This window comes from Oryzias melastigma, linkage group LG12 (genome assembly GCF_002922805.2).
Source record: "Oryzias melastigma strain HK-1 linkage group LG12, ASM292280v2, whole genome shotgun sequence".
Lineage (NCBI taxonomy): Eukaryota > Metazoa > Chordata > Actinopteri > Beloniformes > Adrianichthyidae > Oryzias > Oryzias melastigma.
Window position 1 is genome coordinate 21400020 of NC_050523.1, and position 12391 is coordinate 21412410.

At 36.1% G+C, this 12391-nt stretch overlaps 2 protein-coding genes across 5 annotated transcripts in view; both read right to left on the bottom strand.

Annotated features, from left to right (window-relative positions):
• Window positions 1-3737, bottom strand: part of odf2a (outer dense fiber of sperm tails 2a) — a 15344-nt gene extending 11607 nt beyond the window's left edge. For both annotated transcript variants that reach the window (XM_024264800.2, XM_024264799.2), the window contains exons 1-5: window positions 3562-3737; window positions 2805-2921; window positions 2566-2679; window positions 1604-1786; window positions 807-994 (exon numbers count right to left, since the gene is read on the bottom strand). In XM_024264800.2, coding sequence (XP_024120568.1) covers window positions 807-994; window positions 1604-1786; window positions 2566-2679; window positions 2805-2921; window positions 3562-3564 — 605 coding nt within the window. In that variant the 5' untranslated portion in view covers window positions 3565-3737. The remainder of the gene's footprint in view (window positions 1-806; window positions 995-1603; window positions 1787-2565; window positions 2680-2804; window positions 2922-3561) is intronic.
• A 755-nt stretch (window positions 3738-4492) lies between these two features.
• Window positions 4493-12391, bottom strand: part of scai (suppressor of cancer cell invasion) — a 34316-nt gene continuing 26417 nt past the window's right edge. For all 3 annotated transcript variants that reach the window (XM_024264798.2, XM_036214481.1, XM_024264795.2), the window contains 6 exons: window positions 12251-12353; window positions 12054-12135; window positions 11854-11926; window positions 10742-10915; window positions 9396-9496; window positions 4493-9076 (listed from right to left, as the gene is read on the bottom strand). In XM_024264798.2, the coding sequence (XP_024120566.1) occupies window positions 8930-9076; window positions 9396-9496; window positions 10742-10915; window positions 11854-11926; window positions 12054-12135; window positions 12251-12353 (680 nt within the window). In that variant the 3' untranslated portion in view covers window positions 4493-8929. The remainder of the gene's footprint in view (window positions 9077-9395; window positions 9497-10741; window positions 10916-11853; window positions 11927-12053; window positions 12136-12250; window positions 12354-12391) is intronic.

Below are 12391 nucleotides of genomic sequence, written 5' to 3' on the forward strand. Positions count from 1 at the left end.
AAAAGTTACATTTTTTAAGATTTAAAATGTAGTTTTAGAGTGTTCAATAAATGTTATCCTGTTTGACCCGCGGCCTGAGGTGTGTTTTGGATTCTGTGCGATTGAGTTTGACACTTCTGCCTTAGCTTGACTGTGACAAACACTTTGAGGAATCATTTTAAAAATATTTATGGACTAATACCTAGTAGTTAATTTACTTTGATTTAAACTGAAATGATTTACACTGCAGTTGCTGTGAAGAACTGAATGGACTGCAAGGAAATGGTTTTGTTGTCTTTCTAAGAACATTCATAGAAGTCCTGGAAGTGCTGCGTTAAAAGAAAATCTGTAAATTAAATCAATCTTCAAATGACAACTGGAATATCAATTCATAAAATCTTCAAATCAGTATCCTTAAGAGGAAATCTCTTTTTATGCAAAAACATATTTTTTTTTAGTTTTTATAATAAGAACATTTTATTTTAATTATGACAATTATTAATTCAAATTATTTTAAGATTCAAACAAAATTGATTACAGAATTGAATATTGAAAAGAAATGTACAGCATATTTAATCAAACTATAATCAATCAAAATTCAACTGAATTGTGAAGTGAACTGATTCAGTAGTTTGGTTCTGAAACGCAGATTTTAATTACATAATTGATGTCATAAAAATTAATATTATAAATATTATGTTGTCTTGATGATCAGTTTTACTATGTTAATTAAATATTGTACATCATGGATGTGTGTAGTTTAAATAGTTAACTATTCAAAAATCCTTTTTTTCCTCAAACTGTAAACTCTTTGATGGTATAATCACCAGTTCTGCTCGGTCTCCTCCAGCATCTTCTCCATGGATTGGCGCAGTCGTGTGTTCTCCTTTTCCGTCTCCTCCAGCTGCTCGGCCACTTCAGCAAGCTCCTCCTCCTGCTCGGCGATCACGCGCTGGGAGACGTTGAGCCGCTCAGTCTGACGCTCCAGCAGGTGATCCTTCTTCTGCAGCTCCACCTGTTCACACACGAGGACAGAGGAACCAAAACACAAACCGGCAGATTTCAGAGAACTTTTCTTTCTTAAAGTTGGCGGGTCTGAAAACATGAAAGTAGTGATTTGAGTTTCAAATGGAAAACTGCTGTTTCAGTAAGTTGACTCATGTTGGAAATACAAAAGATTTAACAAAAAATACAAATAAATGAACTGAAATGCTCAACTTTCCTCTGTGAAACCATCCAAAATGTATTTGTTTAGACGAGATAGAATCATAAGTTTTTTTGTATTTAATTAAGAAGGATGTGAATATTAAAAAATGGTACAAAAAGTATTACATTAACACTGAATTTACATAAGATCCACATAAGAAATCATAAAAGACTGACATAATTTAGCAATAATGTTAAGCATAAAAAACAAGAAAAATTGATACTTTAAAGAGCTTATATAATGCTAAATCAACTTTAAGTGAATTATAATATTTATTCCTTACAAAAAACACCCTGAAAGCCTTTGTCTGAGATCAAGTCTAGCTCTTGGACCATGTATGCAGTCTGAGATGTTCAACATTCAGGTTTGAGTTCACAACAGATGCCGTCTGCTCAGTGAAACAGACCGGAAGCATACCTCATTTTTCAGAGAGCTGATTTCAGTCAGTAAGCTGTCAATCCTTCTCTCGTACTGGCTGATCCGTCCTTTTAGGTCTTCTTCTTTCTCTGAAGTGAGGTCGGCCACACGCAGCACAGGTTGGCCGGGTTCGGGTTCGATTTCCGCGACTGGTGGTGTGATCTCCAGGCAATGCGTTGGCCCCTTTATAGAAAACAGGCTCTTAGCAATTCTGATAGCTCACTAAAGTGTCTTAAAGATGTTAAACTCACAGTGGATAGAACAGAGGTGTCTTTTTGCCAGTGGACCCATAATGATGGTAATAAAAACATTTAAATACACTATTTTTTCTTTAGATTAAAAATGGCTTGTCAAAATATATTTTTTCTAAAAATGCTCTGGTTTAGACTTTAAATACTGTGACAACATTATTTATTTATTATTATTATTTATAATAAATGAAGATACATTTTCCTTATTTCCAATTATAATTTAACTTAATTCTAAACAGACATTTGCACTTATAAATATAGTACAGAACACAATTAATTAAATCATTAATACAATTAATTAAAGAAATCTGTACAAATGTATTGAATTGATTGATTAAAAAGGAGAGAGAAGAAGCAAATGTATGTCATCTCAGCTCTCTTTGAACCTAGACAGTTATTTTTTTGGTAGTTTATTAATGTTACAAGTGTTTATCGACTATTTTTTTACCCTGTTTTGTGATCATATAAAGCACATGTTTGTGTATTCCTTTTAAAATTATTAAAGGCAATGATATTTTGTGATTTTTAATCAAATGAACAATGAAAACATGTGAATACAGAGAAAACAGTGAAGCATTCAGTTGGTATTAAGCGAATATTTCTCCCCAAATGCTTGAAGACCTATTAGTACTACTGTAACCAGGAACACATTACTACAGTAAACTGTTAAAAACATTGGGATTTGCTTAAAGTATTGGAGTAGCTTGTTACCTCCCATTTATATGACGTTCTCTTTGTGGATGTCTTTCCTGGTGGGATCCAAGGTACTCTGGTTTTGACGTTAACAGTGGGGTGAAGACTCACTCTGTCATCCTTCACTGTTCCCTTTAAAAGACAAGTTAAAACACTTTACAAATGAAACAGACATGTAATGTAAGGGCTTTAAAAAAAGATTTACAGAAAGCATTTGTTAGTATAAACATCTGTGTCAAAGTGGACTAGATCCTGACCTGAGGTCTCCTGGCAGGACTCTTCCTTTGGCTCTTCACGTGCACATGGACTGGCGTGGTTTCACTGACGTGCACGTGAATCGGAGGTGAGCTTGAGCGAGTTCTCATGGTCTTCCTCTGTGGAAGAAGACCGGATTTATGTCTTCAAAGAACACAAGTACACATATGACAGTAGAGAAGAACAACAACAACTAATGAGGTTTTAACACTGCAGACAGCAAATAGGTTTTGGGGGGAAAATAATATGGACAAGATATCGTTTGTACTACTTGGCTTTATTTAGTATACCAATAATACTGGATGGATGGATAGAATATAAAAAGTTAACTTTAAGTATACTGCCTCAGTTGTAGCACTGACAAAACATACTTGCACCTAAATAGAATATTTGTACAACCAGAAAAAAATATACTAACACACATCTACTTAAAAGTGCTTTGTTTTATCAAGAAATATAATTTATACAAATATATGGCTGTTAATTTAAATTATTTTGCAAGATGAGATAAAAACTTAAAATCTAATATGTTGAGCAAATCATGACAATCAGCGGAAGTCTGTTATTATCAACTATGCTATTTTAACCAAGGCAACATAATTGTAAAGCACAGATTCTAGCATATTTGATGTCTCTTAAATGTGTTTCTGTTGAGGATGAACATTTATTGACCAAATAAACAGCGACTTGTTGACCGTTAGCAGAACATCCTCGTGAACAGCGTTTATCGCTGCTATAAGGAATAAAAGTTCTACTTACCATAAACGAAACTGAATGTTATTCGATAGGAGATAAATTAGCTTCATTCGCTTATTGTTTTGAGATTTTTTTACTCGCGTATCTCTTTGTCATTCGGTTGGAGTTGAAGCTCGATTAACTTGGAGCAGCAAAGCTAAGTCCCGTGTGGTTGGCTAGTTTAAACCACGTGGTATGCAGTTCGGCCAATGATTGGAGCAGAGTCAAGATGGAGTCGTTGCTAAGCGACAAAGTCAACTGGACATCATCACGCGAGAAACGAGAGGAACTGGAGACAGATGACAGGAAAACAAGAAGAAAAAGAACACAAATGCATATATACTGCTGAGAGTACATTTGATTTATTCTGTACTTTTTATTTACATTTTATTTATTCTTTTATCATTGATATTTTCAGTCATTTTTAATGTTTTTATTATATCCAATGATCTGTTTTTATCTTCCTTTTATCTGTGTGTTGTCATTTTATTTTACTATCTTCTGAGTGTGACTGCTGGTTTGTATGGATGAGTTACCAGACATGGAATTTCATCCACAATTCAGAGGTAAATTTCTAATGAACTCCTGCCGCTTTGCAGAAACTATGTCCTAGAAAATGACACAGGTTTTTTTTCATTATTTCATTTTAAGCTAAAAATGGCATAATGATTATCAAAACACCACTGGGAAAGTTTTTAAAATAGATCAAAAGATGATCAGAGTGGGAGTGTAAATGTATATTCCATCATACATGCATTAATCTGGCAGCTGTGGTGTAGTGGTGGGGCGGTCGACTCCTGTTTGGAAGATTGCAGGTTTGATTCCTGCCTTGCATGTGTCACAGCATCCTTTCTTCTTTAGGACACAGATTGAGTTAAAACTGTGGTCGGCTTATTTTTTATTGTTGGGTGTAGATCATGCAAACATCCCCCCCCCCTCCAAAAAAGAGGCAAGATTCATTTTTTTATGAAGCCAGATCTTTTTCTTTTTTTATTAACTCCATCTGGCAACACACAGAGAAACCAAACATCTGAGACATGAACTGGTTCAACCATGAAATGGGAAAGTGAGGGCACACCAGTCTTTGGCACTTTCTATTCTAAGCAAACATGCTGCTTACAGATAACCATCTGCTCTTTTTTCTTTTTTTTAACAGAAATATTAAAATACATTTGACGATGGCAACAAGCAAGTCACGTATGTCTATAAAACCTTCTGAACGCGTTCAACATGGTAAAAGGTAGAAAGGACCTGTGCATTTCTCTGGAAGAGATGATGTGTATTTTTCTACTGCTGGCCCTCCTAATAATGATTGATTCCTTTTACAAGTGTTCCTAAGAGAGTTCAGCTTTGGTTGCTGTGAACTTCTCTTTGCATTCCAATCACAGTAGTTTTATACATTTTAGAAATATCTCCATTTTCTATTATTACACTATTTTCCAAACCTTTTTTATACACATGATCTGATCTTATTAATTTGTCAGTGATTTTTATTTATTTTTAATTACAATATTCTGCACTGGTCCCTTTTCTGTGGAGGCTTATTACCTTTCACTGAAAAAAAAATACACCAATTAAAAAATAAATATCTGAAAGATGAACAGTCATGGGCAAAAGTTGGTCCCTGTTTTTTTGTTAAATTATTTTGGAGTTTGTGAAACATAAAACCAAATCACCTTTTCTCAGGTTGCAAATATAACCTACAAACGACGATTGTTTACTGCAAATAAATAAACCCCAAAGGTTGTGTCTTTGCTGCTGGGATTGAACTCTTTTCCAGGAAGTGTGGGCTTGCTTTCCAGATGCGAGGCTGTAAAACAAGCCCACACCATCAGCCGTCGCTGCCATGCCTCACAGTTGCAATGAGGTATTTGTATGTCGTTTTTTGGCTTTCACCAACATGAAGCGGTGCATGACAGCTGTGCATCTCCTCCTTGGACTTCAGGACTTTTTGTTAGAAGTTTTTGCAGTTTTTTGAGATGAAGATTTGTAAACCTCACTTGTGCTTTTGTTTTTTTTAAATACAGAAGAGGATTTCTTCTTCAACTCTTAAAAGCAAAAACTTCTTTAAATGGTCCCGAGGATCCACCGTTGAAGCGATGAACCTATTTCTTTTCGTTTAGTTGCGTTCACATGGAGAATGATTCAATAAGCTACATCCTGCTGATCTCATATTTGCCTCAATACCATCATAAGATGATTTGAATTATGTTTTGCACTAAAAACGGGGTCTGTAGCTTTTGTCCGTGACTGTTTATAAGCTGGATTCACACCTCTCAGAAGAAATCTGTCGTCCTATTTTAGTCAGAGAGCAACAACAGAATCTTTCAGAAAAAAAATAAAAATCAGTCATAAAGCTTACCAGTCCAATGAACCCTGGAAAAACCTGTTTTCTTAGAAAAAGTAGAGTAAAAACAAGTCTACAGTCTCTGTAATGGTCCACACAAGGGCTGTGAGAACACAGGAAAATGTATAAAGAGCTGCGTTTTCTGGAACGTTCCTCTGGCTCGCTTAAAGTCTTCAGACTGACGGAATGTACAGAAAGAAAAAAAAAAACAAACACTCAGGAAACAAAATCGGCCTCATAGACATTTGCTCCTTTTTTTCCTTCATCATATTTTCAATACACATTATTGACCAAAAAAATGAACAAACACATAGTGTCAAAACATTACTATACATCATATGTACACACAAAACAGGTCAACAAATATAAACACTAAAAACGCTCGTAGATCGTACCTGTGCATGCATTGCTGCAATATTTCAGCTTGGTATTAACATATGATCAGAGGATTGGGGGCGGGGCTTCAGCATAAGGATCAACACAGTGATCAGATGGTCTGCCTGCTGTCAGTTTGACCTCCTCTGTGAGCATGAGCTCCTCTGTCATGGTTCAAAATCCATCATCATATGATTATGACATTTTTTCACATATTGAGTCTAATGTTTGACTTGTTATAAAGAAGTGGCTGGTGAGACTTTCTAAAGGTCAAATATGAGTATGTGTTCCTGCATCCCTACAGATGCTTCAGCACCAAAACCTGCCGCCAAGAAGAAGAAATCTTCCATCAACATGCCACCCATCGCTCATTTAATCTGTGTCTGAACCTGATGACCTCAGAGATGGTTTGGAGAATGAGGGAAGTGAGCTGATCCAAACCTCACCAGCTTTCACTTGTTCAAACTGGGCAGAATGGGGGATAAATATTTACCCATAAAAATAGAGACGGGGACGATGTGAAACTTTTAAATTATTCACCCAATAATGACAAATGAAAACATCCAAAGTGCTTCAATGAAAGATTTCAAATGTTAAGCTACAATTTATGGTATAAAGTCAAAAGCTTTATCTCCAACTTGTGCCTCTTTTACAAACTTCAACCGTTGAAGCTGCTGATCATGAAGGAAGCCAGAAAGATGCAGTAGGACATTAAAACAGAACTCAGATGCAGAATATGAAGGGAGCCTGATTAAAAAAGTTGGTGGTTTTGCAAGACCATTTACAGAGATTTGTATGGAAAACTAGTTAAGATGTAATAAAAGAAAATAACTTCGGTAGCAGATATCAAATAAACAAAAGAGAAAGGCTTAGTTTCCTGGATCAGCGTTCTGTAACACATCTTTACAAATTTAAGCGATAACTCTCAAGAGAGTTTGACTCTTTTTCTAGTTTTTTATTATAACAAGTTTACTGGCATCCCTCAGTATTACTCGGTTGTGCTGATATGTGTGTATGAAGCTGGTAAACATCATTATTGCAAATGTATGTATGAAAGGATCTGCTGATTTTTGATTTTTTATGATACATCTGTGCACAAGGTTTATGAGCTACAATTGATATTTTAGGGAAATGTGTCATAAAAACATCAGGATGAAAAACTTCACAGATTTGTGGGAATTCAGGTTAAATTGGCATTTTGCAGACTAAATCACTTGCTGTTTGAGATGGCTCAGTTATATATTACATATAATTATAATAAATTAAACAAGTGCATCATTTAAGCATCTAACATGCATTTAAATGGTCCTTTACATGACAAAATTCAGGCTGGAATGAGGTAAATCTTCATATTAAAGCGAGAACTTTGGTCCCCAAAAAGAGATTTAAGGAATGTCTTAAAACATAGAAACAATATTTAATCCTACAGACAGAAAGAAAAGAAACAAAAAAAGGACGTTTTAAAAGGAAAATGCAAAAAGAAGAAAATATTTGTTTAAGACTACAGAGAAATGGAATTATCTGTACAAATAAGTGTAAGTGAAGCTCTTAGATAGCAGCATGCGGAGGTCTGATTATGATGCGGAGGTCGAACTTTGTAAACGTAGAAGCTTGTAATGTTTCTTCATGATATCTAGGGCAGCAGGTTAAAATGTTATGGGAAAATATTCTAAAAGTTGATCAAAAAGTGCTCTATAAGTAATAAATAAGCTGTTGTTTGGAAGGCAGTGGGGGTAAGATGTGCTTCGACTCAAAAGTTTCACTAAAATACTTGGCGTTTCTTAAACGTGACGCCCTCTTGGACTCGTGTGCTTTCTTTCTGATTCGTCCTAACGGTGGGAACTGCACCGACGAGAGGCGGAGTCAATCTGAGCGTTCCCTGGATCCTCCTCTGAAAGCCTTTGACCTCCAAAAGCAAAAAGAAGAAGCAAACCTCCTCCAAACACTTCAACTCCAGACACGATTGATCACTCTTGTATACTGTTCTTAAAGAGGCTGGTGGGTGAGTGCACAAACATCTAGGTACAATTTTAAATATACAGTACATTAAAAAAATAAAAGGGGCTGAGTAATTGTGGGTAATTTCATGGATGAGGTCCTTTCTGCTGCTGTTTTGTTTTTTTTCCACTCAGCTTCTGTCAGTGCTTGAATGTAGACTGATATTTTTGTTAAAAATAACTCGATCTGCTAAAAATGATTCAGCCTTATGATGCTCATTATTAATTAGACAAATCACAGAGGATTTTCATACAGGCATAGAAACGGACGGCTTGTTTTGATGCTCTAATCTTGAAGGATTCCTTACAGATCTCATACATGTTAACACAATAAACAAATATAAATTAAACATTATAATCATGGATGCCAACTTCTTTACAATACCCAAACTATATTTTTTATGATTTAAAGCTGCAGTTTGAAACTAAGAAGAGAATTAAATTATGAGCAGCTTTGATTTTTCTTCATGAGTTGAGTTATTTTTTTGTTTTTTTACAATAAACTCTCATCTATGACAGGTTAGCTTTTAAAATTCCCTATAGGTGAGATTTGTGGGTTGAACAGGTTGTTAGATTACCTTTTGCAAAAGGGAAAAGAAAATGGAGTTCAGCTGGAGGGCTCTGGCAGTTGAGTCTGTGTGCACACACGTGCCTCCTGCCCTTTGAGAAGAGGTCAGTAGGCTTCCAAAGAATCCTCCCAGAAGGAGCTCTGCACGTCCAGCATGGCTGCCAGCTCTAAAATGTGCTTCTGCAGCAGGCTGCTTTCCACCGTGTCCTGCTTGGGCAGCTCCGGGTACGACTCCGGGAAACTCCGGGCCTCCTGCCGTTAAAAACACGCACAAAACTCTCAACTTTCCAATTTTTCTGCTTTGTTCAAAGCGTTTGTGTAAATGTGTAAATGACGCCTTTTATAGATCTACAAATGCATCTAAGACCTGGATAAACAATTTTTTAGAGACAAAGTTTTTATCGTTGCTCCAAATAAAATGTAGATCAAAGATCCAAAAATAGCTGTGATCTAATTTAATAAGAATGTGAATAGATGTCAAAACACAGCATGGAACGCACATGGTGAACGATCATGACTGGAGCTCTCCCAGCTGTATGCTAACAGCATTCTGACAGCAGCGTTTACTTACCCGAAAGACCTTATGAAGTCTTAGTGCAGCTGAACAAAACACAAAACGGATCAGGAGTAACCGCAGGAACTCGTCACCGAAAAACTGCAAAAAGGCTTGATCTGCAAGGATAATAGCGCAGAAAATGTACTGTATTTATTCACATTTTTACGAGAATGTAGTGCTGCAAAAATGAGAACAAGGAAACCATAAGAACAGAGTTCTCTTTTCCCATCTTTATTATATTTCTATGTTTGAGTGAATTCTTCAAATTCAACTCTTGTTCAGTGATCCTATGAGTAACGGGTGAATCAAATCGCTTTTCCTCTTATTACAGGAACCTCAATATGTTGTGTGATCCTAGATTATGTGAGATTCCCCTTAAAATCTTTATGAATGAGATACTTTTATTATGAAAGGCTGAGAAGAAAGTGACAGCTGGAATGTTTGGGGGTAACTTGTTGAGGTCAAACCTAAACAAAAAATGGGGAATAGTAAAAATACAAATGATTTAATGAGATTTCAGTGAATTTCTTTGACCCTAACTTTTGGTTTCAGACCATAAATCCAAGTAAAACTAACCTAAAATACTAAAGAGTCATTTAGGCCTGTTTGTCACTGATCAAAACCAATAAGTCTGATTTTATATCATTTAGGTAAATTTGAAACTGCCTCACATTTGTATCATTGTTACTTTTAAAATCTATATTTCTTTATTTTAGCATAAGTAAAAATTAAAATATAAATATATATATATTTTTTTTACTTCAGACAGAGGTTTGTATGACTTCCTTTCAAAATAAAAGACATCTTGTCCCTTATAGGATATCGCACTAGATGGATGATCCTCCACTTTGCTAAGTTTATCATCCTGTGGGTAAAAAAAATAAATAAAAAACACACAACTGGGTAAATGATTCATATCAGTCAGTCTTGAAAAACACAAATTTAAACCCAAGTCTACAATCTATTTTAAAACCTTCTTCCCTTCGTCCCTAAAAATAATCTTCAACCTATTCCAGCTGTAGAGACACAGATGTTATTTTCTTGGATACATTTCAGTCGAGGTTTGACCTCAGCACAGTGCATGCTGGGAGTTTGGTGACTGAAATGCTGTTTACACTTGATCCAAACACCTCCTCTGATGGTATAAAAGTAAATCCTAAGTTCTAAACTGGTTCATTTCCTTTTTTAATGACAAGAAGTTCTCGGACTCTTTGCCAAAGAGAAAGTGGATAAAACTGAGTTTCGATTTTTATATTAAAATTCAAACTTGATAACACCCACCAATGTTTTGCTAACTTTTTATCAAGTATTTTCATGTAGCATGAGTTGCTCAGAAAGAATGGCGTTCTTGAGCGAAGTACCTATGGTCCGTGAGCGAGTTATCATCTGCCCAATGTCACGGAAGACTTTGCGTAAAAACTCTTGAGCCCTCTCCCAGATCCCTCGCTGGATGCTGCTGAGGCCGCACACAGAGGAGAAAGCCAGGAGCGGACTGTAGAGGAACAGCGTGAAGAGACTCCCTCGCTGGGACTGATCTGAAGGGTCACAGGGAGACAGCAGAGAAACATCAGGACAGGATTCATCAGCAACAGTCATCAGGGCGCTTTGTTAACCCTTTAACTTCCTGTTCTAACAAATGGTCGGTAACATTTAGAAAACAGGTTTTTAAAATGATCGTATGTGTGTATTACTCCCCAAGGTATGGAGCCTCTAAAGGGGCATTAAAGAAAAAAAACCTGAAGCTAAAAAAAAAAAAAAAAAAAATTTAAAGAAAAACATATTTTATCTTAAAAATTGAAGTAAAAAAAAAAATCTAAAAAATCTAGTTACTGACTGACGCGCAGCAGATAGTAACTGGTGCGCACCAGTAAGTATTTTTTAGATTTTTTTTTCTTAACTTAAATTTTTAGAAAAACATTTTTTTCCAGTAAATATATGTGGTCATTAACCAAGATAAAAAAAAATTTGAAGTAAAAAAAAAAATTACAATTCTGGATAGTAAAGAGTGTGCACCAGATAGTAACTGATGTGCACTAGTTCCTAGCCAAACATTTTTTTACTTCATTTTTTTATATAGACCCTATGTATGTATTTTTAGAATTTTCTTTAATTCAATGTTTCTTTAGGGGCTCCGTCAATAAGCAACAGAAAAAAATACTTTTTTTTCGCAATTTTTTTTTTGTTTTGTTTTGTTTTTTGGGTAGTTAAAGAGTTAACGTGAACAGGTAAATGGTGAATGATTTACTGTCTTCTTAAAAGGCCCAGTGCTTTACAGTCAAAGACCCATTCACCCATTAAACACACATTCACACACTGACGGTGGCTCCGCTGCTGAACCCACCAGGAACAATGTGGGGTTCAGTGTCTTGCCCAAGGAGACTTTAGCCTCATTACATTATGAGCGGTCCGGTAAAGAGTATTTTTTTTAAGTTTCCTACTGGAGGAGAAAGACACACGACATGGTGACACACACCTTGTACAGTCTTAGGATACATGGTAGGAGACAGCAGGCACACCAGAGGCTGGCCAAACAGATTGGTGAAATTCTGGAATTCAAAACAAGATATTACTCATAAATCTACACAGATGGGACACAATATGCACCATCGTAGAGTCAGACATTGCAGTGCGCCCCCCTCCCTTACAGAATCAACCCCTCACCTGCTCACCTACCTTATAGGCTGCACTGTTGGAAGAGTCCACGATGATAAAAAGTGGTTTCCGAGTAAAAGGGAATAAATCTCCTGGATGAAGGCTGAAAGATCGTAAACATAATCTGTGTCTGAGTCAGAGAAAAGCCCCCTCCTAAAATATTTCTGTCTTAGTCAACAACTTGAAAATGTTTGCTGCTTCAGAAAGCTCGGACTCACCAGTGCATTTCTTTCTGGGCCTGTATCCTCTTCTGCACCGTCTCACCGTTCACTACGTCTCTGTTGGTGTTTGTGAGAACCCCCCCAAAGTCATAACCCCCCACTGGAAAGAAAAGACTTGTGTGAGCAGACGGTGTGTTC